The 25,106-nt window shown below is 43.5% G+C and overlaps 1 protein-coding gene across 2 annotated transcripts; it reads right to left on the bottom strand.

Moving 5' to 3' along the window:
• Nucleotides 1–2,353: 2,353 nt before the first annotated feature.
• Nucleotides 2,354–24,207, bottom strand: MAP3K8 (mitogen-activated protein kinase kinase kinase 8). Of its 2 annotated transcripts, none has more exons than XM_068934479.1 (9): nt 23,955–24,207; nt 20,332–20,456; nt 18,987–19,347; nt 16,053–16,217; nt 14,211–14,472; nt 10,449–10,555; nt 6,150–6,302; nt 5,273–5,519; nt 2,354–3,707 (listed from the first exon to the last, which is right to left on the bottom strand). In XM_068934479.1, the coding sequence occupies exons 2-9, from the start codon at nt 20,364–20,366 to the stop codon at nt 3,580–3,582; spliced, it is 1,458 nt and encodes a 485-aa protein (XP_068790580.1). In that variant the 5' UTR covers nt 20,367–20,456; nt 23,955–24,207; the 3' UTR covers nt 2,354–3,579. The 2 variants fall into 2 exon arrangements, with proteins under 2 accessions (XP_068790580.1, XP_068790579.1); XM_068934478.1 differs by lacking the exon at nt 23,955–24,207 and adding an exon at nt 21,132–21,387.
• Between the last annotated feature and the right edge of the window lie 899 nt (nt 24,208–25,106).

The following is a 25,106-nucleotide window of genomic DNA, read 5'->3' as shown; positions in this document are numbered from 1 at the left end:
GCTGGCTGTGGGCTGGGCATGGGGCTGGAGCTGCAGCAGCTCCTTGGCTCATTTCCTCCCCTGGTGAGTCACCATGCCCCAGTATCAGTCAGCAGGGCGCTATTTCTGGTGGACAGCCTGCAGCAGTACTAGCGCACCCATCGTATAGTGGATAATGAGCTGCTCTAAGGTCCGGCTGGATTTCTCAGGTGGTGCTGAGTCCTGAGTCTGGCCAGCAGGCAGAGTTTGTGAAGGACGAATTTTCACATTGCTTTAGATGATGGTGGTTTCAAAAACGGACCTTGCTGGGCCAATTTTGTAAGGAAAAGAAATGGGTGCTATGGCTCCAAGTAGCACTTTGGTGTTCATTTACAGAGAACATGCAAAGTCTTACTTCCTTGAGCACAGGAAGCAGATGAGCCACAGGAAGTAAAGTCCTTGCTCATAGCTTCTGGGCCTGCCTTAGAAGCAGCTAGTATGGACGCAAGGGAAGTTGTGTCCAGTCAGACATACCTCCTCAGTTTCAGTCATGCACAGAGCCATGTAGCCTCTCAGCTGATGCCTCGGTCCTTTCAAATCAGTCCTTTGCTTTCCCTGAGTTAGGTCTTCCCAACTACTACTATGAGTTTCTTTTACACATGCAACTGTCCTTTGTCCATTAGCATACTTGCCTCTGTCATTTAGCCAGAAGAGCAACCTGCCAATTTCCCCAAGAACAAAATGAAAGGGGGTAGTACACAGCCTTCCCATCCCCTCCAGCACTGCATGCGAGGAGCACTTGGCTAACTTCTCTGTACTTCTGCCGTTAATTTTTCTCAGACCTCCATACTGGTTAAGAGGCGAGCTCATCTAACCCCCAAACAGGAGAACCCTTATTTCAGCTTCTTTAAGTTGCTCCTCTAGGTCTTTCAGTATTTGCCCACTGACATTTTTGTAGGAGTAGAAAACAAGGTCCTGATTTTAGCAGCAGTTAAGACACTAGATTACTACAGGAAACATGGAAAAAAAGGCAGGGGGCTAGAGAGGAGGGACAAAGAAGCAATGGCTACAAGAAACAGGGAGCAAAGGGGCTTTGACTTCTTTCCCTCCCCCACATGTGTCAAAGGCATGACTTAAAACCAATCTTCCTTCATTAAGAGAGTGGAGGAGCTCAGCATGTCTTAAAACAATCCCTCCTGACCTGCTCCAACAGCAGCTTGCAGCAAGACCCTCTGTGGAGAACAGTGTTAGTGGTCCAGGTCTTAGGCAACTTGCCTGAACTGCAGACAAGACCTATTCAGCCCAGGAAGAGGTAACACACTGCTGTCCAGACCTTTTTCATCCATAACCGAAACTAAGAGCAGTGGGTTTCTCTGCCCACTTAGATTTTCTCTACAGTTAGCAACTTTCTCAGTATTTCCCTAAGAGAAAACAAAATTACACACCCAAAGAAATTAACACAAAGAGAGACCAACCATTGCAAAATCCCAGAGCTAAGTGCAGGCCAGCCCTGATGCTGGGGCTTGCGGTGGCAGAGTTTTACTACCATCCCCTTTCATTCCCTTCCCCTCATTCCCCCAGCCTCAGTTGCTTCGTTTGCACAGCTGCTCCAGAAACAACCTTCCCCTTCGCAGGCTATTTTTAACCCAGTTTCCTGACCTTGTTCCCCACACAGCCACACAAATAGGTGTGCCAACACAACATAGACAGGGAGTGTGGGATATGCTCGAGCCAATATTGCTCCAGATTAAAATTAAATATGTTAATTTTATAGCAGGAAAACTAGGGAACAGAGATTTTTAAACCACCACCATCCAAAGTTATTGGAAAAGCTGCTTCCTACTGATCCCATGAATCTCATTAAAGGCCAAAAACCAGCAGTAAAAAGAACAGGAAATCAAACCCAGGTCTCTGAAGGCAAAGGTGAGTATCCAAACCATTATGGCATCTCTCCTTTAAATAATTTACACTGAAAGTCTGATCCCTGAATATCTGGATCACTACAGCCAGTATAAACTGGAAGAGGGCAGGCCTATATTGCACTCCTCAAAACAGCCAGTCTTCTAGAGATTTTGTACTAAGTACTGGAACACGAGATTACTCCCAGGACTTTTTGTAGCAACCAACATCAAGACTGAAGTACTGCATGTTACACCCAACCACTGTCCACCATTCAGGCAGCCCACAAATTCTGTCGTGGTCTGATAATGAGATTTTGCTAAAAACGCTCATTGTCTATGACCTGAGTCCGAAGGTTTGTCAACGTTGACCTTTGCCCAGCTCCCCAAGGTGTGGATGACGCATGTGACGTACCTGCGCCATGACAGGGGAGGTTGGCACAAATACTATCACAGGCCCACAGTGTTTTCAAAGATTAAAGGACAGACTAACGATGTACGAAGGCACTGAGCTAGATTTATTCATTTGACATTTGATAAGTATCAAACTGGAAATCATCTGCTTAAGATCATTTGTTAGACAGGAGCAGTATTAAATAACAGATACATGAAAAAGAGACCGTGCTTCAGAAAAGATTCAGTGTACAACATACATAGTATGCCACTTTAACACAAATGCTTAAAAAGAGTCATCCTAAGCATCAAAGGGAGTTTTATAAAAGTTTACGTTCTCATCCCATGGGATGTACAGAACTATGCAATTTACATAGTTTTACTATCATCCAAAACATAATGTTTCAAATGTATGAGGCACAGCAAGAACAATGTAATTCCATTTCCATAGGAACATAAACACAGCTTGTCACTAATGACGCGCTTTCCATACCATAGCATTCAAGGCAATTATATAAGTGTACAGTGTCAAAGCATTAAAAAGCAAAAGTCTGGAGTGTGCCCACTGTTACCAATAGGAAATAACATTTGCCTTTGAACACTACCCAAATTATCCTTGCAGTAGCTGTAACATCAAGCGCAGCTGGAGTCACTGCCCTGCTTTGCAAGGGCTGGCTTGCTGTGCTTCTCCCAAAGCCAAAAAAAAAAAAAAGCCAGTGAAGGATTCCCTCTGCCCAGGTAGAAGAGGGCAGAGTACCCAACTTAGCCCTGACAGCCCAGGGAAGGTGCAAAGCTAAAACATATCTCTAATCAAGTGACATTTGGCTCTGGACGTCTCTGGCTCTAGAGTCAGCTGAAGCAAGTTAGCTCAGCCAAAGGGAGGCCTTGATTTGCACTGAGAATGACCACAGACTGAGTTAGGTCAAAGACTTTTTTAAGTCTTTCACTAAGGATAGCTCAGATGGACCAGATCTTACAGCCCACATGCTCAACTTTTTGATGGCAATAGTTGCAAGCATATTTTATGAGTCTTACAAAAGTGCAGGCCCAGCACAGGAAGATTCCCCAGAGTAAGACATTCCCAGCAGCCTTCTTTCTGCCTTCTTCTTGTTGATCCCAGCAGACACACAGACATCATCACTTGGAATCAGCTTATTGGAGCCCCTAAGGGTTTAGCTTAATCACCTGTGCAATTAAACACCATTCACATTTGACAGCCTACAGTCGCAATATTTTTATGTACAGATTTGAAAATCAAGTTTTAAAAACCAGTTTTAAGAGGTAGAGGTCCATTTCCGACCTGCAGACATAAACCATTACCGAGTCAGTCTTATTCTAATGCTGGAGGTCCCCTAACAATATTGAAGTAACCAGCTAGAGCTCCAAGATCTATGTAGAGCGATCTTTGCCTCCTTAGCAGGTCCGACTCATCCGTGCTCCCTGTACACAACGAGGAATCTAAAAAGAAAAGCAATGAAACATGTAATTGTTGTACAAATAGCTACATTAGTTCAGTTTAATAACTGCAGACGTTTGGGGAATAATTGGCTTAACATTCGCTTTTATTTATCTGTGTTTTGGAAAGCTTCATTTTTAAGGAAAATATAATATAAACGTCTTATCTAAAACATAAGATACCACGTCAAGTCATAACTCCAGGCAAGCAGAAACCAGCTACAGCTTGCTACTGAAAACAGCAAAGACTGTACAGTATTTTAAAATATCCCCCATCATCTGGGACAGTTGGACAGAGCTTCCTCATCCACTGAGCCACAGTGCCAAAGGAGAGTTTGGTACAAGAAAAAATAAAGGAAAAAAAAGAACCCCACCACCCTCTGCAAGCTCTCTGCTAGTTGAGAATTCCCCTTCATTACAGGGGAATTTTCATCTAGACAAATTACATCCTCTTTGTATCGCTGGATGCGACAATACAGAACAAATCTGACACTGTCAGTCTCAGTTGTTTTTTTTTTTTTTAAGCGATTGTATGCATTGTCAGAGCTCTGAAGAAACCTTTGCAGCTGCAAAACTCCCCTGAATACTTGTATAATGAGCATGCTGGAATCTCAAGCACCTAAATTAGAGTTCCAGCTTAATGGCCAAATATTCTTTCATCTTCAAAAGAATTGATTCAGATAACCTGTGCTGGTCAAAGGATTGTACACCCAATAAGGCAAAAGCCAGAAGAGCAATGCCATTATAGGTGAGAATGTTTTGAGTAGTTTAAATGCTAAATGGTTTCACTGCAACTGCAACGACAACTATGCATTAGCGCACCAAGAACTTTGCACAGTTATCTTTTCAAATAATTGTCACAATCAAATAAACCACTTGTCTGTGATCTGTTTTTAAACGCCTTTTGCCAGGACCCTCCCAACAAATTCTGCAAGTAGGAGAAAAGGATTTTGAAGCTTGTTAGCTGTTTGCTGCCACGAAATTTCCCTTGGGCTTGATATTATCCAAGGACACATTGAGTTTTTGTTAGCTTATTAATGCACAAGGGAACTGTGTTCTATCCTACAGTGAATTTAAAGACAACTGGCTTGTATTTTACTGCTGACACTCAGAATCATTACAGTTATGGTTTTTGTTTGTTTCTTTTTAGGGAGGTAAAAAGTGTTGGTTTTGTGCTGGTGGCAGGGGTTGCTGGGGCTTTTGTTTTCGTTAAAAACCCAACCACTGTTAATAATAAAACAGCATTAATACTGAGAAGAATTAACGTAATTTTCTGACAGAAACTTACACTTCATAAAGAACTGTCCTGAATAACTGCCAGGGTTTTTTCATGAGCCAGTCCTTCTGTAGCTGCAGAATTCAGGCTAAGTTCTTGTCCTATTGAAGTCAATGGGCGTTTTATTTAACACTTAATGAGCTCTGGGTCTGATCTCATCAGACTGAGATTTTTATTGCTCTCTTTCCAGCAGCTTTTTGAGTTTAGTTTGTTTCTAAAAACTTAGCCAAATCAAATTCTGACATAAAGTAAAATTTAAAAAGTGCAAGGCAAGTAAGGCTGATACCATTACCTGTAATATTTTCTGGCAACTGCAGCTCCTTCCTTGTGAGCAGTCTTTTTCTTTCAAACAATGCTGAGTCCAGACTCTGGCACCGTGGCTGCTCCTCTGGCGGGGGGTGCAAGGCTTCATGTTTCAGCAGGTCTGCTGCAGATAGTCTGTGATTAGGGTTCCTCTCTAGCGCTGCTTCTAGCAGCTCCCTCATGGAAGTACTGCAGTCTTCAGCAATGTCCTCTAAGGGGGGAGCTTGTTTGTGTATCTGTTGGAATAAAAAGGAACATCGAAACTACTGTTCCAAAAGCAACAGGACAGGAGGTCATGGACAACCACATTAGTGGTCTGGAAATTCCCCACTTACAACTCATCACCTCTCTAAGCAGGGCTGATCAATTACAACATAACACATAACTGGGCAAAATCCACCTTTTTTTTTTATCAGATTTTATCATAAATTTAAAAACTTGGAGCAACTCAAGCAAGTCCAAGACCTGCTGCAATGTAAATTCACCAAATTTCTACACCACTCTGGATAAAGCAGAGATTCAAATTTGCTTGGCTCCAGTTTTTAATCTGTAACTTCTAAGCAAACAGAAGAGCACAGCACAGATGAGCTTGTTAAAATCAAATTTCACACTGTTCTAACCCTGTCCCTGAAGAAAACCGAGGCCTGTAAATTGCAACACAAACCACAGAGATGACTCCAGCTTGGCCTCTGTCTTCCCCTAAATGGTCAAAACCCACTTCTTCCCTCCTTCCCCCAAAGCAAAAAAGATGATATCATCTCTCTGACACATATTTTGATAGTCTTTTATAAGACAGGAGCTTTCCCAGCAGGAGGACAGGAAACTCTTCAACTGAAACTGAGCTCTAGCTTTCTAAGGACACTTACAATATAAAGGTAGGAGGGATATGCAGAGCGAGGGTATCTGTTCACCCAGGGTGGGATGCCAGTTTGCATATGAATAATAGTAGCTCCCATGCTGTAGATGTCAGCTTTTGTTGTATGGCCTCTGCAGAGGATGACTTCAGGACTCATGTAAATCTGGGAAGAACAGTGGAAAAAGATGAATTAGTAGGGGGAAACAGCAAGCAAAGACCAATCATTACATTCTGTGAGCTGAGAATCCCCCACCTGAAGGGGCAAATCCCATCAGTATCTGCAACCTGAGGACCAAGCACCAGCTGAGGAACTGAAGTTTTGCTCTGCGCATTATCAAATTCTCAGAGGTCTTCTGGTCTGGCACCAGAATAAATTCATTCTCTAGGTTTGCCCCACAGCTCAGTGGCTGAGACCTCCCTGAGCTGTGAGAGGCTGAAGTTCAAGCCACTGTTTGCTTTGTTCAGCTCAGCAGCAGGAGCCTCACAGCCCTCCACAGCACAGGGAGTTGCCTGAATTGCCAGTTTATTTTGTGATGGGGCCCTGCTGGCACTGCTCCGTTCTGCACGAAGGAAATGGACACTCATTAGGCCAAAGGGAGAGAAGATGACTCCACTGCTAGTCACCCAGTTAGGGTGTAGGAATCCACAGCTCAAATACCTGTTACACTGACAATTATACTGTTCTTACAGAAGAACTGACAGATACACTCCTTTCTGTTTCCCTTACTCTCTCCCTCTCCCCCTGCTATCCAATAACCTGCACGTGAGGCACTACTCCAGGAAATGGGGTAAGGAGGCACAAGCCAGGTCTAAGGCAGGACACATACTGAAACCCAGGCCTCTGAAGTCTTCCTGCGCTCCCTTTCCGCTAGGCTATCTCTAAAGTAGCTGTTAAGGCAAGCGCTCCTCTTCCACCCTTTTTTGACCAGAAACTGCATTCTTGTCTAAACCAAGATATGGTTTCCATCCAAACACTTCACCAAAAGAGTCAGATTTGTCAAAATCCAAAAGAGGTATTCAACAGGCAATTCCCTGCCAGCTCCCGGCAGCTTCGCATTTAGGCTGAAGAGAACCAGACAGACAGGATGCAGGAGGCACTCCCTGTCGCTGGCAGATACTCCATGTACAGCACTGACACAAACTCCTGGCAAAGGCAGGAGGTTTCAACATGACATTGGCACAGCCCACAAAACACTAAGTTAATAAGCTATCCTATTTGCTTCTGGTTTCTACTTTTCCCTCGCCCAATTTCCCTCTAGAGGATCCAAACAGGACTTTGATTAGATCAAGTCATCCTGCCACAAAGAATCACATTAAAAGTGACTAACTGAGACAAGGGCAGGAAGTTAACTCATCACCACATAGTTTGAGTACTCATTACTACAGATCGAGAATGGCTGTGGGGCTCATGCAAATTCCAAGGAATATTTCCCAGTAAATCACACATCATATCTGCAGCTAGAACTTCAAATAGGAAGCGTGTGCAAAGGTTCAGCAGAAGTCTACATCTGCTAGTTGCTCCTATCCATTGCCTTCCTCAAAGCTAACATACAAAAAGTCTGTCTGCACCTGCTGTGTGAGCAAAGAAGGGAACTTCTACCTTTTTAAGAAGTGTTTAGTGCACACAATGCAACTTCAGTGAAAGTAACTATACAGAGAAAAAGCAGTTCCCTTCTTGAGGGAAAAGGATGAAACAAGAATCTGTCTGGAGTTCTAGCCAAATTGTGAAAAACAGTCAAGGTGCACCTTAATTGCACAGGGACAGAAGCAAAGATTAGATGTGCACCGAGGCTGTGACTTCAGATTGATTCAGATCGACTTAGGGCTGTGCTGCTGCCAAAGCAGGCAGCCCAGCTCCCACCTATCTTGCCATCCACACTCCTTCCTTCTGCTGCCACTAGCCCTCGTCTGCCAGGCAGACCAGAGACAAATCCAGCTAAAAACTAATCCTTTTCTTCCTGCTGTGCTAGCTTTACTTTAGCACTGCTGAAAATAATCACACCCTCAACATTTGAATAACCTCAATGGACAACTCCTTCCCCTTGAACGTTTGTAACGGAAGCTTACGCATTTTATCGGTGACAGAAGCATAACAGAAAGTGTAGGAAATGCCTAGAAAAGGCATTTCCTGCAGAGCACTTTCATCACAAGCGTCACTTTTGTGCTGAGGGCATGGTACATATACTCTTCAGAAAACCCAGCTCTTCCATGTTACACAGACTAAACATTTTAACTGTCTTTCAATCATTCAGCCCAGAATTGCAACCTATTCATTTTCCCAACCACAAAGAAGATTCACCACACTCAGCCCTTCTGAGCTATCAGAGTGAATGACAACCTTAAACTCTCAAAGGAAGGAGAACATGTACAGGAAAAAGATAACTCCAACTACCACTTCCTTCATGGAAACCAGTCCCAGCCAACATCAGACATAAGCCAGGCAGTTCACAGGCAAGACTCTCTATGGCAGTGGTATAGCTGTAACACGGACAGCTCATCTGCACAGCCACAGGCAAAAACCAACAGCACTTCTGGACAGCCACACAATTTCTCAAGGCTGCACAATGCAGGTTGCAAAGCTCAGAGGACCTTGGCATAGCAGCAGAGATCTCACTTTGAAAATCAAGAAAGACAGTGCTAGCGAAGAGTACAGAGGGCCTCTCTGGGTGACTGGATCAGGCTCTCCAAAAGGCAGACACAGGCACTGTGGAGAGGAAGACGACAACCAAAAGGAAGCACGGTATCAGACTCTTCTGAGCAGAAAAACCTATAGGGTAGCCTGCATGATGTTCCTAGAAGTTTTCAATTGGCACTTGAAAATCTCCTTTCCTAGTTCTTCCTCTGCAACCTTACTTCTGATTTGTGATACTGCAGCAAAAAAAAAGGAATGCAAACTCCAAGAATTAACTACCTCTCTGCACCACCCCTCTCCCCAGAGAAAGCAAAAGCCATGTACCCGTATGTTTAGGGATTGTGTGGACTGACCAATTTCTGAGGATATGACTTAGGCACTCAGCGGTGCAGAGCCATTTTCTTTTTGCTAAAGGAAGACTAAGTGTATTCTGCCATTGCTCTCTCCGACGTGAACTTGGCCTGGCCTCCAAGAACCAGGAGTGGATCATCATCAGTCCACTCCATAAACCTGGAAATGTTCTATTCGCACACATCTCCATCCTTGGGAAATTATTCCCTGTCAGGGTTTCCACCCTGTTCCCATAATTTTGCTTATTATGTGCTTATTAACAGCACATAAAATCATAGCACAAGAGAAATGCCACAGAGCACGTTACTTTCAGTACAGTGAGCAGTTTAAGTTCTTGACTCCCCTGACTAGAAACCAGTGAAAATAAATGTTCAAATACTTTCCCCAAAATCTAAAACCAAATAAAAATATAAGCCTGACACTCTGTGAAACCTTAGCTTACCCTACTTTTTTGAGGAGTGAAATGTTCTCTTGTCAGTTATAAGTGTATCTCCTCTAAACACATGCCAGTGCTGTGGAAGACTATCAAAACGTTAAGTGCCAGCATTTCAACTGAAATGTTTCTGCAACCAACCTTCTCTGGCAAAAAGGAAGCAAAGCCAAATTTGCAGCAGCTAGCCAAGCTAACTGCTAAAGCTCCAACCCTGAAAACACTTCAGCATAAGAGTAGCCCCAGTGGCACACAGGAACTCTGCGCACGGTCAGAGTCCAAACCACGACAGATATTCAAAAGGCCCCCGCCTCCATCACTGTAATGTCTAAGCATCTCACCAGATAATCATCAACCGTGCAATACGTAACCCCCATAGGACGGGAAGGTTACATATAGAGGGGAAACACAGCTTAGAAATGCTAAGGGGACAAAACCCACAGGCTTGCAGTTTCTGTGGTTTCAAAGGAGGAGTCAAACTACTGCATTGAACAGGTCACCCAAGGCCATATCTGACATCTCAGAAGAAATCTTTGATAGAGGAAAGAAACAAATTCCAGTTTGAAGAGTCTTCAGCTAGCAGCTGATTAACTGCAAACAGTCCTCCTCAGAGTACCCCTCCTGCCTTTGGCTGGAGAGCATCCTGGTTTCCTCCTTGACTTCTGATTTAATGATCATTAACAAATGGAACTGCTGAGAAGGTAACATAGCTTTCAAAATGTAACACCTGACTCATCATTCAGCAAGTTGAAAATTAAAAATTGAGATGATCAAAAAGTTAAGAACAAACATTAAAAATAAGTTATTATAAAACCCTTCTGCCCAAGCATCTACCCTTAAGCTCCAAATTTGAGGCTGAGCATCACAGCAGGATTTTTGTCCCTCCAGCTTCTTACCTCCGTTCCTCTAAGGTCTTTGGGATAGTAAACGTCTTCAGTCATTTGGACGCTTAGGCCAAAATCCACCAAAACAGCCTTAGTTGACATAAAGACAATGTTGCTTGCTAAAAGAAAAGCAAAAATGACAGTATTTTAGCTTCTAGCCTGCTAGGAATTTATTTTACAACATGACCGTTTCATTTAGATGTTAGTCTGAAACGGAATATTAGCACAACCCATCCCCACGGCTTACACAGTCTTTCTACTAGCCAGAACAGTTCTAAATTGTATCTTAGAAATCAAACTGGACTAGTTTGTATAAAAGGAGAACCAATATTTCATCATTTTCCTCATTTAAAAACAAAAAACAGGATAAGGGGATTAAAAAACAAAAAAAAAGAGGGTAAGAGAGGAGGCTGGAAGACTGGTAGACCCTTTCCTAGCATAGCTACTCTCCTGCCCGGCTCTGATGATCTTTCATGGTCCCCAAGGCTGACCACATGCTGCACAGGTCTTGCTACGAGTAAGCATAATTCTTGGTCACCAAGAGACTTCTTTATACTAATAATTTAAACAAAGACAGAACTAAATAGAACTCAAGCCCCTCCACAGCTTCCACGTCAGCCTCTTACATGGATCAGCAACAGTGGCTCAGCGTAAAGACAGAAGCTAGACCACAGCTGTAAAAATAACAAAGACTGAGACTTCCAAACTCCCACCGAGTTTCAGCAGTATCTAGGAGCTTAGTTTGCTTTCCTTCATAAATCTCTGCCCAAGGCACAACTATTTACTCGGAGGCTTTCTTTACAGCTGTATGTCTGCTCAAAGATTTAGGAAGATAATGCTCTGTATAAGCCTTGAGAAATTCGTGAATATTTGTTGTTTTAGAAGTCATGGACAAATAAAGTCTCCAAATTACACAACAAAAACATAACGCTCCCCCTAAAGGAACCTGTGGGGTCAGATCATTTTCTGTGTTGATAGTTATTCATAATTTTTATTAAATTTTCTTTAGGTAAATTAAAAAAAGAATCCCCATGCACATGTTTTCACATTTCATTTCATCCCACAGTCTAGTCATACGTGCACATGCAGAAAGCCTACCCTTTGCACTTAAAAAACAGAGTTCCAAAAAGCATTTTCTTCTCAAAGTAAATTTTGTCTACCAAAAACATAATATGCAAAAGCATGCCCACCAGGACCATACAGTGGAAAGAAAACAGACTTTGATTTCAGCTGCCCTGTATCCCAAAATATTCTTTCAGGTATTTTCCTACTTAGGAGTTTGTTATCTAGGTACTACAAAATGATGTAAATTAATTTGTAATTTCAGGCACAATTTTAAAGATACAAATTTTTAACACTACATACGAGACGATGCGGAACGTAACATTGTCATAAGTGCAACAAGTTCTGCTGTATATTTAAATTGCACTCAGCTCCAGCTTCAGTGTGGGAAACAGTAAGAGCTTGAAGAGTTCTGTTGAAAAGTATCCAGCTATTCTTCCTTTTGCCATGACTGAAAATACCCAAGGCTAATCCTAGGCTCGCTCCAGCAAGTGGATGTGCAAACTTTAACGGACTTTGGACTAGGTCCCCCCACCCACACCAAGTAACCTTATGATTTAACAGCTTCCCATCCAACGGCTAAAATGAGTCACAGCACTGAGCTTCTCCTAAGAGCAAAAAGTCCTATCTTTCAAGGAAATCTTTCTCTTGCTGAAAACCCCAAAATCCTCCTTTGTCAGTAGAACAGAGACTCAGTGGGAGAGGAGACGGACAGGAAGGGGCCAGAGATGTTTGAATCGCAGCCTTTCCATTGATTGCACCTGGTGAGGAAGAAGGAGCAGCATCCCAGCTTGTCCCTGCCAGGAGAGCCCAGTTTCCTCCGGCCGGTGCAGCCTTTTCACTCCGGTATGTGCTTAGGGGGCACCGGGTGCCAGTAAGAGCCCAGGCTACCCAGCTCGCATCATGCAAAGCGGCTCCCTGCAACCACACCCCCAGGCACTCGCGTGGCCTGCCCTGCGTTTGCATCCAGATGCCTCCGGGAAGCCTGAGCCTACAATTTCAGAGTCAGTGGGACCTAAATCCATGCTTCTGCCAAAAAAGGGTGCTCAGAGAACTGAACTGCCCAAAAAACAAAGATTAGCTGTCAGGCAGACCGGTTCTCTCCTCCGCCTGCCTGCACAACCACACGTGTGACAGCAAAGGTACCAGAGGGAAGGTGGGAACGTGGGTAAAGAGGAATCGCGCTGCCAGCGCCAGCACAGCCCGAGGGCGGATGAGGCAGGGCTCCCGACGCGCACGGGCAGCGGGGCGAGCACCCGGGACACTGCTCCCTCCAAACCCCCTCGGCAGCGCCGGGGCACAAACTGGCCACAGGTCACCAGCCCTGCAGCCTTTACAGAAACGCACCTTGGAAAACTCCCCAAATTTTTCCTGAGAGACATGAAAACCAGCCTTACACTCTCTTTTTGTCCGGTTGACTATAGGCCTTTTTGTTTCTTTTTCAATTCAATTCTTTTCTCGCACCTCTTCCTCCTCTCCCTGCACCTCAGACCAGTGCAACACCTCACCACCTCACGTCCCAGGCTTTGCTGCTGACAGAGGGACGTGGCGGTGGCCAGCCCCCCGCTGCTTCTATCCTTCTAAGCCAGCAGCAGCAGTGACGCCGAGTAATGCTTGCAAACTTGAAAGGTACTAATGTCTTCCCAATTCCCAACACGTCAGCTCTTTTATCCACTCTCTAGATGTAGCAGGATGGGTTTTTTTCTTGATTTGGTTTTAACCTTTTAATTAACTCCATTATTATGCCAATCACTATACATTGGTATGAAAGATACTTATTACAAGTGAGAAAGCACAACTGAGGGGAAAATTATTCGATTTTATAGAAATAAGCCTTTGAAACCTTGGCAACTAAGTACTCCAGGTTAACTTAAAAAAAAAAAAAAGATCAAAATTTAGCAATTCCTGATATAATCATCTTCTGCCACCTACTTACTATAACACTTTAGTTTGAATATTTCTATTTTTAGAAATATTGTTTAGCAAAAACAAACTTCTAAAACAGATGCATCTTAATTAGAAGCACTGCTATTGAAAAGGCAGGCAGGGTACATCCACCTGCAGTAAGGATGGTTGCTGGGAGAAACAGTATTTAATATTAAAGTGTAACACATTAAAATTTAATTTTGATGTGCAATTTAATTTTACTCTATTAAAATTTAGGTGTAGCATCAATAGATTATTGAATATTCATACATGTTAACATCTGGAAGGGTTTTTTTTGCATAAATATATGTTAAGATTTGCAGTAACTGTTGAAAGCAAAAAAAAAAAAAACCAATGAAGCACGTTACATATTTAGTTCCAAAGTGGAAACGAACTGAGGAACAGGCACACAGAAACTCAAAACTATTAAAATAAGAGGGTACAAGGGGAAGGGGGGCAGGGCAACATTCAGCATAAATTTACAATGAAGAGAGAAATGCCTTCCATAAAACCTACTGATAATTTTGCTTGGTCTCTTTAGGTTTTTATTTCAAACTGAGTTGCTCAAGAGGGGCAAAGGAACTGTGACTTCCAAATATCAGTCTACTAAAGTGAACAAGGAGAAAGCGCAGACAACTGTTATCCTAAAAACCGGATGTTGCTATTTGTTGAACATCCCCCGGTTTGTCCACGCCTCCCTCCTCATGACACACCTACCGCAGTACCAGGCTCTTTACGGGAGCTCCAGCCTAACATGGGACACCCTGAGCAATGAAACACACGTACGTTTGATATCATGGTGGATAATCCTTTTGGAGTGGAGAAAGTCAAGTCCTTTCAGGATATGCTTTGTCACCCAAATGATTTCAAACTCTCTCATAGGCCCACAGCTCTCCAGCTTTTCCATGACAGATCCTCCCTCTCCAGCTTCCATGAACAGATGGATAGTCTCATCCCACAGAATAGCACCGTATAATTCAGCAATGTTTTCATGACGGAAACAGGCTTGTATTTCAACATCTGACGGTTTGAACTGTTCCACTGGGACCTACAACATTGAAAAAAAAAAAAAAAACACATGAAAGCAGGTCCAAAAACAGGCTATCTGTACTAATACTGGTTTCCCTATAGATTAAAATGGGAGAAGGAAGCAAAGCACCTCTATCCACTTGTTAAAATACGAAGCTTAATTTTGATCCTGTGACTTGTTCTTCCTTTCCAATTCAGATACATCCTGTTTAAAGCTGAGAGAGTTTTTGGAATCATGCCCAAAGAAAAAGTGCAGTCTTCCAGAAAAAGCAATGTAGCAAGAGCTATTCCCGTCAAAATCTGGTAGTTACGCAAAAGCTCTATGCAAACTTCCTGGTGAAGGAGATAAAAATCCCACTGCTTTTTCAGCTAGCTTTGTGCAGTCTCATCTGCTCCGCAAGAACGATACACTCGTTTGACACGTGGAACAGTGCTTGCAGTAAAGAAACGCGCAGCACAGTCTACCGGCTGACTGTATTCAGGAGCATTATTGACCTTGGTTAAATCCGGATCAACGCTGCTTTACGGGTTAGGTGAAGTGAAGTTTGCTTTAAAATGAGCACTCAGCAATTCTGTGCTTCTTTAAAAAGTACTAACGGCAGATAGCTAAAACAATAAAGGGCAGTGTTCGCTTGCAGACAGAAAGCTTACTGACCATGCTTTTCACTTCCCTCCCCTCAGACTTGGGGTTGTGAACCAATTAACAGGTTAATACTTTTATCATAATGCAAAATACTGTTTGCACTTCTAGAAACATCAGGGAGCTTTAACTCTGCAGTGTGGTTTGCAGGAGCGGCACGCTAAACCTGTCGCCACGTGGATGCACTGGGCGCAAGAGGAAAAGGAGATGCAACTGCCTCCCCCAGCTCCTCACACACAGAAGCAATGCAATGCAGGTGCTCATCCAGGTGTGCTGGGACATTGAGCACCGCTCCACAGCTGAGCTTCTGCTAACACTAAACATTTACTACTCAGTTCAGCAGAGCACTTTGAATGGTAAGGCCGAAAGAAAACGGTGACTTGCAGAAAAACAGGGAGATGCTCCTCAGTAATTTTCTTCAGGCATGTCACAGCCTTCTGCCCAGTTAGGGCCCAAAACTGGATGAGACTCACGCGTGAGCTGAGCTCTCAGAGACTTTAATGGCAGTGGAATAAAGAAAACTTAATTCTGAAGGCCCCAGTTAAAGGGCGAGACCTAAAACCATCTGCAGCAACAGGGTTCAGCGGGGACAGGATTTCATACCAGTGTTTTACGACAGCGAGCACTGCAGAGATTGTACCCTGGAGCTGTAGCCGGGCAGCCAGGCAGCCGGCCTGCCCACATGGCAGCTACAGACACCTGCAGCTACTTTCAGCGTGCTGAAACTTTTGAAGTCTCAGTTCCAAACAATGAAAGCAAACGAACAGTTTTTTTTAAAAGTGCAAGTCCAAGGATTAATTGTAGAACATTTTTCCTACCTTTATTGGCCTTGGTAGGCCAATAAAACCAAGGTGATAACCAGGTAACGACAGAATGAGATGCTGACAAATTTCAAAATACACTACGTGTACCGTATCATACAATGTTTGCTCAGAGATAAAACCACTGAACTAACATACCAGCTTGCATGCCATTCGTTTTTTGGTTTCTCTATCTTGGGCGAGGTACACCTTCCCAAAAGCTCCCCGAGGAATAAAGTCAGAGCCAATATTCCTGTAAGTCAGCTTCCACGGGAACAGGAGCACATCCGAGTCAATCTGATAGCGCCCATTCTTGGGTGTGATCTGTGAAGTAACAAGAAAAAAAATCCACTGAACACATTGAAGTTAAAGCTACTTCAATGCTAATTTGATACGTGTAGGGGGGGGAAAAAAAAATCACTTATATATGTGTATGCTGCACGTGCTCTGCCCAGCAGTCTTTATTTAGAAACAGCAAATGGGAACAGCATGTGAGGTGTGGCATTCATTCACAGCCCAGGCATCCACGTCTCTCTCCAGTGACTAACTCACAAACTGTAAGTCGCAATTAATTGTCTTGAAACAACAACAACAGCAGCAGGGTTAATGAAGTTACGCACCTCTTGTTATTAGATCTACCTGCACACGTTTGTTCTTCCTGTAATCTGCTAACTTGTTATGCCACATACCTGTTACTCACAGGCTATCTTACATGAATGACGCGAGCAAGGGTTTCAGCATTTCCTAATATCACATGTACTCCTGGGGGAACACTTCTCTGTTTTCCATCTTGTGTCAGAATTTCTGCTGCTTAGTAAAAGGTAAAAGAAGTCTGCTTCAATTGCAGCAGCCACTCCGTTACACTTTTACACCCTACCTTAAAGAAAGGGCAGGAGTCACACTGCCTGCTTTAGGCAGGCAACGTTAGGAGTTTAGGTTCTCTATACTGCCAACAGGGTGAGGAGGGCTCCTCCAAAAAGCAATTCAGAGCATCTAAGTGAGTCTCTTGCTCTGAATCTTCCTCTAAAACAGCTCCTTCCCCTATGCATGACAGAGGGAGACCAAACTCTTAGCTACAGCAATGTTAGTACTGCTTTAGGTTTAATATTATTCCCTAAGTCTTTAGGTGAAAAAAAAAAAATAAAAGAATTAATAACATTTCTTGTGAATATGTTTCTAATTAATCCATGGTATACAGTCTTACCAGTATTCAGAACGTTTACTGCTACTTAATCAAGATTCTTAACTCAAAGATATGTAAATACAGACCAAGGACATTTATCACTGCATGTCTTCACATGGTCTCACGTGCTCAGCTCTTCAGCTGCTTCCTAATGCTAGGAAGATTAGAGTATTGCTTTTAGATTTCTTTCTAAGATATCATGCACGTAACCTCCCTATGCTTTAATTAGCTTTGTGTTTTTCAATTAGGAAAATAATTAACAACTAAAACTGTCATTTGTGACTAGTACCTAAGTAAGAAAGCTAACTCTTAGAAATTATGAACTGTTGCTAGGCTGGGAGGTGTTTTATTTTTATTAATTAACACTTTCGGCTTTTAACACACCGAATGAGCCTCCCATCTGATTACGAGAACCAAGGTAAAGCCTGAAACAATCCATGCATCTTTCCTGCAGGCTTCTGTGTTTCAAAGGGCTGAGATCAGCTGAGCCACAGGGGCTACATCTGTTTTGGAAAGTAATATAGACCGACTGGAGTGGATTGCAGAGCGAAAGAGAGTCACCATTGTCACACTATTCACATTTCAGGAAGGTTTATTATGGACAATTTCCTAGCCTGGCCTTGTGGAACAAATGCTCATTTGCAGCTGGAGAGCATCTCCCAGCTTAGTTTCAACTAAAAGAAATCCAACTTGTGTGCTCCAAGACCCTTCAAATTTGAGCTGCAGCATGGTCAGTGGGGATCATCAGGCAATCACAAACATAGGCCTGATCCTAAATAAATGCTGAAGATATTTACAGTGTAGGTGCAGCCACTGAGATGCATCTAAAAACAACGCCCTGCCTCCAGTCCTCAGTTGCCCAATGGGTCACGTGTAGCTAATAATACTTGGTTCATTCCAGTTGTATGCATCTACAGAAGTAATAGGCAAACCAAACAACCAGGAGTATGTAGAACAGTGTCCTAAGTATGGGAAACATTTAATGCTAGTAAGTGTCACTTCAGTATTACAGAGTTTAAAAAGCGACTGTTTTCCAACACTGCAATATCCCCTGCAAGTAAGAGTAAAACAAGACTTTGCTATTTGACACAAGCAACCAATGCTCACATAAAAAACATATTGCATAGAAGATATCCAAGATAATTGATTTAGAATATATTAAGAAACTAAAGCAGAAGGCAAAGATGTTTGCATAAACTTCCATTTCATGATGTTTTGTTTCCAAAGCAACTGATTTTTAACAGAAGTACAATAACACTAATTTCTAATGATGCTTGTGCAACACAAAATATTTTAGGGAAAAAAAGAACATATCTCAAAACAACATATCTGTGCTAGTATGTAGCAGTATATGATATTATATAATATAGTGATTTGAAAGTCAGAGTTGATACTATATGCCATTTCTCTTTGTATTACTGCTTTCTACAATATTTTGTCCAGAGAGAGTGAGTGAATTCAGCAACTGTACTAAAACAGATCCTAAACCTTTACCTGGGAGTTTTGTGTAACAGACTCTGTTACCATATGGACACAAGGCACTGGAAAACCCTTATCATCTCCCAGGTCCTTCCTGCATGCCACTGCACCTGCAGCTTTTCTCTTTTACTGCATGTCTCATGTTTGTCTTTACTGTTGGGAAGTGTTTTCTAATCTTCAGGGATACCAAGAGGTAAACATACAGCAGACCTTTCTGAACAAAAGACCCTTTTCCATGGGTACCTGAGACTGCAGGGGCTAGGCTTGATGGCCTCAGAGATGCCCACCAGCCCCATGTTCCCGTAGGAAACGATGTTCTGACTGTGACTTCTAAGATTGGAGGTGATCTTTGTTTAGATTCATGAATCACTTCTATCAACTAATAGTAACTAACCTTATTTTTTGAGTTAAAAAAAAAAAAAAAGACATACCATATTCAAAAGGATTCCAGATTCTTGCTGCCGGCATCCTTTACGTTGTTTGGTAGTGTTAGACACTTGATTTGCAAAAGCAAGCAAGTCTTCCACAGTCCCATATTTGACACATGACATCAAAGAAACTTCCCTTTCACAAAACAGTAAAGATTCTGCACGCTCTTCATTTTGATTTGCCTCTTCACACATTGTAATTATGCTGTCTTCATAAACTGCAAGGTCCCCATCTGGATAAAGGTTTTCCATGATGTCTATCACCTCAGACATATTTAAATCAGTCAGCAACAATTCAATTTCCTCTTTGCTATCACTACCAGTGCTCATATACTCCATTACTGTCTGCTTTGCAAAACCACTCCTGAAAAAAAAAGAAACAAACAAACCTGAAATCACTTCATCTAAAGTTGTTTCAACAGAGTAAGAATAAAAGCTCATTATTATATGGTTAGATTTAAAATTAGTACGTTGTATTATGCAAAAAGTCATGATTAGTAGACTGGGTGAAGAGGAGACAGAGAAAACAAAGTCTTTATTAGTGGAATTTTGTTTGAAAGTTGTTAGTGAACACTCCAAATCACTCACTCTTGGAATTCTCTTCATCAAAGATTTTTGTTACGGGTGCTGGCACAACACGGAAGCGTGAACTAGTTATATTTTGCTGCACTATGCAAAAATGAAGAGGTATCCTTAATATAGATGAGCTTATATAGAAAGCAATGAAACAGGAGAAAAAACAAGGTTTTATGTCCTCACAAACTAATAACTTTTGCTCTAAGAGTGCATTCATCATTTTGAAATGGATGACAGAGATGTAAGTGTACCATACAAATTCATCCCCAAATGTTCTTGAGCAACTTATGTGATGTGCCCCCAAAGAGGAGAAAGTCATGGAGCAAGACCATTACAGCAGCAAAAAGCATCTGTTAGTATCATTGTGCAATGCACAAATGAGATACTGAAATACAGCTGAAATACTCCACCCGTTTTGAGATGACATTACTGACCAGAACTAGACTTCGACTGAAATTTTCACTCATTTAAGAAGAAAATCAGAAATGGACTGATCGTAAGAGCAATGAGCTTTTGAAGCAGTTTCCAGAAGTTTGTTCTGTCCTCACTATTTCTAACAATAACTTTTAAGATAGATCTTGACCATTTTCTTAAAGAGGACTTTAATGACAGGACGCTGGATTCAGTGTCCCAAGAAGTCCCCTCCCATACCAGGTTCCTAACGTGAGCCAGACAGAGTTTTTGTATTCAAGTTAAAAACATATATGCATAGTCAATCATTAAAATACTTATACAAATAGTTTTCAACATGCAAATTTCAGTGAATGCTTACCTTATATTTATCCTGGTTACATCACACAAAACCATCAAAAACGTCTCAATGTAATGCCTCAAGCTGCCATGTATCTTGAACCTGTGTTTATCACTGATGACAATTTCACAGCGTTCTGTAGCAGTCTATTAAAAAAGTAAAATAAAGTAAAGTAATGGCAGACCTGCTCAAGCAGAAGGACCGGCCTCTACTCATATGACATTTGCTTCACAGGCTTCATGGAAAGAAAAATTAATAGTCACAGCGCTGAGAAAATAGGGGATTTTTTTTTGCAGAAAGAAAAAAAAAAAAGACAGCTCAAACAAGAATCAAGCAATTGTATGAACATCCAGATTTCCAAGTAGTGGGGAAAAATAAGTTTTCCATGGTAAGCTTCTGAGTTTTATTCTCTCTGCCTAATGCTTGCAAGTAACAAAGAAGAATCTCCTTTTCCTCTGGCAGAACCGAGTAGAACACATCCTATTTACAGAGCTCTCACTTCCTATTTTCATAATCCACTGTGAACACCTATTTTGTGCAAAAGATAACAGCCAGAAAAAAAAGATACTTTAAGAAAAGGAAAGAAAGAAAGAAAGAGAGAAAGAAGCACAGTCTAGCTATCTCAAGGACAAATAGCAGACTCAGTCCGCTGGGGCCACAAAGCAGTGCCGTTTACTTAGGTGCAGTCCCTGGTTTTGATTACTATCTTCCTTACCCTCCCCACAAGGACGTGGAACCTTTGCGGTACATATTTCTCATGGGTTAGAGTATTTACGTCAGCTCTAACGTTGAAGAAAAGCGAGTAAAATGACGTGGCTGACCTGGCAAAGAAATTCAGATCGTGCGCGGCAAGTTCGAAAGGCAGGGCAGGAAAACTGCAGACACAGCCCACGACCAGGCATGTCAAGTACCTGGTGCCCCTTCCAAGCCCTGCGGCAACAGCATCGGGGTAGCACCATGCCCCCACCGTCCCTCCGGACGGACGTGGTTAATGAGTTTCACCAGCACTCACCCATACCAGTTCACCCATCATCAAGTGAATGCAACAATACCCATAGCTTTAGGGAAGTGGGAGTACAAAAATTTGTGGTCATTAGCACTAATTTAGCGGAATTTGTATTTGGGGTAGTGAGAGGGGTCAGGTCTTTTCAAGCTGCACAACAAGAAATAACAGAAGCAAAGGCTGTTTTCTAATCCCCAGCATCCCACCTTCCTGCTCTATCCCCAAATTAGAGGCTGTTAGAAAGTGTTTACTCTTTATAAAGGAGATTTATATCTTTCTCCATAGCAGGGCTTTTATTGGTTGCTTTTTGATGCTGCATTCACGGGGGTGGAGGGAAAAGAAACACTCAATCCAGCCATAAGAGGAACTGAGAGACTACATGAGAAAAGTAAGGTAAGTTAGAAACAAGTCCTAAGGGACTTTCTGAGAAAGAATACGAGCCTGCAGAAGTTCTGGTCCTTCTTGGATATAGTCAGGTCAACAACATGCTTAAATAACTCACTTTTTAATAGCATCTTCATGCATTAAAAAATTGTATGGTTTCGACCAAACACAGCTTTCCACCAGTGCCAATTCTGCTTTGTTCCTCGAAATGTTCCCGAACTGCACCGTGTTCCTAATATTATTCTCAACAGGTGCACTACTACCCACAAAGGTCTGAACAACTAGAAGAAAGTTATTACAACCAGCTTATTCTCAGTTTTATGCCTTTAGTGCTCGAGAACAGCTGCAAACTGTTCATTTTCCCGCATCTAGTAAATTCCAGATACCAAATGCTTACATAATGAGACCAGTTTCTAGACTCTGTAAATCTGATCTTTTTTAAATTATGCAGCAACTTATAGGTTACATTTCCACCACTGGCAAAGGTTGTCCATTTGCTAGCAGTGAATTCGTTCTCCCTTTCCTCCCTAGAATTCTGTCCTAGGACCTGTACCGGGCACTCACATAACGCTCCAAATCATTCTATACAATCCAAGTGACTGAAGACTTTAAGTGACTAAGTCCTCAATGAAAAATTTCTTTTTACCTACAGTGGAAAAAGAAAACTAAATGTAAGCACTTAAAAACTTGATAAAGCACAAGACTTCTTCTCCACTGCTGTCATCATTTCAACATCATCACATGAGCAATCAGCATGCGAGGAGTTTATTTCTCTATTTGTCATGAGTAGCTAGCTTTTCCCTGAAAAGCCTTTTCCTGAGGAGAGCATTGCTTGAAAATGTCTTTATGTGTCATACTAAAGGGCATAAGGTTGACCGGACAGTCCATTCCTCTGAGCTCCTGCAGCATTTTTTTCTGTGTCAAGAGTAAAAAAACTAAATAAGTAAATCTGCACAGACTGGCTCAATACAATCACACACCTATACAAAGATTTCTTGTATTGTCTTTAATAATTTTCTGGTCTGATTGCATGCAGTTAACCATCAGTGGTGGACAAAAATCTATACTTGTTTTTAAGAAAACCTATTGATAGACCTTGAAAAACATTATTCCATTCAAAAAAACTGCTTTAAGTTACAAAAAAATTCAACAATTTCCATTTCTACATAATTTCACACTTTCACTGGGGGTGGGGAGTGGCCTTCTCATGCTTACAGCGGCTAAAAGTTTATCTCCAATACAAACCAATACACTGATCTCCTTTTCGGTCTGCAGATACAGAACCAGTTAAACTAGGGAGGAGAACAGGTGCTAGAGATTGTATGATTTTAGCAGCAAATACCATGCTGTTCAGGAGGCTGTCAGCAACCGGGAAACTGCCCACCTAAAACCTTGTGAATCTTGATCTACCGTCTGACAAACAGCAAGCTGGAAGACAAGCGGCAGAGGAGAAGAGAGGAGGAAGAGCGCGCCGTCCCGAAGCAGCAGCCGGCCGGGCAACCCCAGCACCCTCCCAGCCGCATCTCCCTTGCATCACTGCAGGCAGCTGGCAGTGCCAGCACCTTTCCCAGCTCCTAGAGCTGCTCCTAGCAGCAGGGCAGGCTATTTCCCAATGCCCAGGCCACACGCCAGCTGCCACCGCTGAACTCACAGCGATGGGGCCCCGACCCGTCCGACGCGTCTTTATCCCATACCGCACACGGGGGAACGCGCTCCCACGCGAGCCCGATTTCCTACACCAACTACAGCCCCAGTTCTCTGCCTCCTTGATACAGGGTCACTGAGCTATATATACAGCAGTAGCACTGTGGTCCCTTTCAGGAGAACAAGTATTAAAGCACTAGAATCGGGTTAAGCTGCATTTTAGAGGGAAGCACTCTGCAGTTCACAGGGCAGGCTCAGAGCTGAGCTCGGCCGCGAGCTGAAAAGGGGCCGGGGCTCAGCGCGAACAGCGCCTTAACTCGCTCCACGCAAACTGCAGGCTCGTCACTAACCAATATTGAAAAGTGATATTTCCTAAAGACACCCCCCTCCCGCCCAAAAAAGAGTATTTTCTTCCTCAAATCCCCATCCAACCCCTAAGCACGCAGCGGAGGGCTGCCGCGGTGAGAGGGGCCCCGCCGGGCCGGGAAAGTGGGAGGGGGGACCCCGGGAGCCCCCCCCTCCCCGAGGGAGGGAAGGAGGGAGACGCGCCGGCCGGCCGGCCGCCCCCTCGCTGCGCTGCGCTGCGCTGCGCTGCGCGCCCGCCGCCCCTCACCTGCCGTCCGGGCGCGCTCCGCGTGAGGCCGCGCTGCCCTTTTCCCGCACGCAGCCGGCGCCGCGGCCGCTCCGCCCGACGCGGCGGCCCCGCTGGAAACTCCCGGGGGCGGGCGGACGGGCGGGCAACGCCGGCCCCGGTTTCTATTTCGCTTTACTGGAAGGCACCTCCCCGCCCTGGGCGTAAAGGTGCCGCCCGCGGCCGGGGCGGGGACGGGGGCGAAGCGGGTCCGGTCTCCGGCCCCGGCCGTCTGGGGGGGAACGCTCTGAACCAGAAAGGGGGGGGGGGGGAAGGGGGGGCAGAAACATGACTGTGTAACCCAGTGAGTTCTTAGGTCATCCTGGAATGGAGGAAAGCTGCATTCAAGGCTTTGCTAGAAAACCGGCAGAACGGGGATTTGAAGTAGGTTGCTCACCTCAGCAGCCAGTGGTCTAACAATAATCCCGCAGAGTGCTCTCGTAATGCCCAACCGCGTCCCTGCCTGCGGCATTTTCAGCTGGCAAGTTCAGGGTCTCTGGTCCATGGCTTCGGGGAAGCCCTTTCCCAAAGTCCCCGACGTTCCCACGTGTGGCACCTGGAACCTAGAAGGGAGGCGATGCGCTCGCCACGCACACTTAGCTTCAGCGGTATCTAAGTAAAACTTCAGCTGAAACTCCGCTGGAATTTAGGACAACAACGTGTAGGATTTGCCAGTGGCTTTAGGATTAAAATCCTTGGGGGGATTGTATCATGAGTTTGATAATTGCTAAAAATGGGCTGGACTACGTTTTGTTCCTCATTGAACAGGCAGTAACTCTTGCAGGGCTGTGCTCCCCGGTAGTTGCTCTTCTAGTGCATTAGTTCTTGCTTAGAGAGAGAGAGAAGCGGCATCTCTTGATCACCAAAACCACTTCCCACAACACTAGGAGCTGATGAGTTGAAGCTGTTTTGAGATCTTAGGAGACAAGGGCTGTATGTTCTGTTTTTTTTTCTGCGTTATAATAGACTTATGTGAAATCTGTGCCTACTGAAGTCAATGGCAAAACTGTCATTATAAAATTTCAGGACAAAGAATTCACCTTAGGCCTCAGTGTTTATTTTCAGTACGTGTAACTCCTTGCAGCCCGATCTAGTTGTGTTTTAGCTTCACAGTTTAGCATGAGGAACGCTGCT

This window comes from Struthio camelus, chromosome 2, assembly GCF_040807025.1.
Source record: "Struthio camelus isolate bStrCam1 chromosome 2, bStrCam1.hap1, whole genome shotgun sequence".
In the NCBI taxonomy this organism is placed as follows: Eukaryota; Metazoa; Chordata; class Aves; order Struthioniformes; family Struthionidae; genus Struthio; species Struthio camelus.
The sequence above is the reverse complement of the archived record's forward strand: the minus strand, read 5'-3'. Positions and strand labels throughout refer to the sequence as shown.

What these genes read in the sequence shown, in the direction of transcription:
- MAP3K8 (XM_068934478.1), bottom strand. Translation starts at nt 21,269, where the DNA reads ATGGTGCTACCCCGATGCTGTTGCCGCAGGGCTTGGAAGGGGCACCAG. An exon ending in GATCTGAATTTCTTTGCCAG is followed by an intron (nt 20,457 to 21,131) that starts GTCAGCCACGTC and finishes CTTTTTTAATAG; the next exon opens with ACTGCTACAGAACGCTGTGA. An exon ending in CTGGAATCCTTTTGAATATG is followed by an intron (nt 16,218 to 18,986) that starts GTATGTCTTTTT and finishes GTTACTTCACAG; the next exon opens with ATCACACCCAAGAATGGGCG.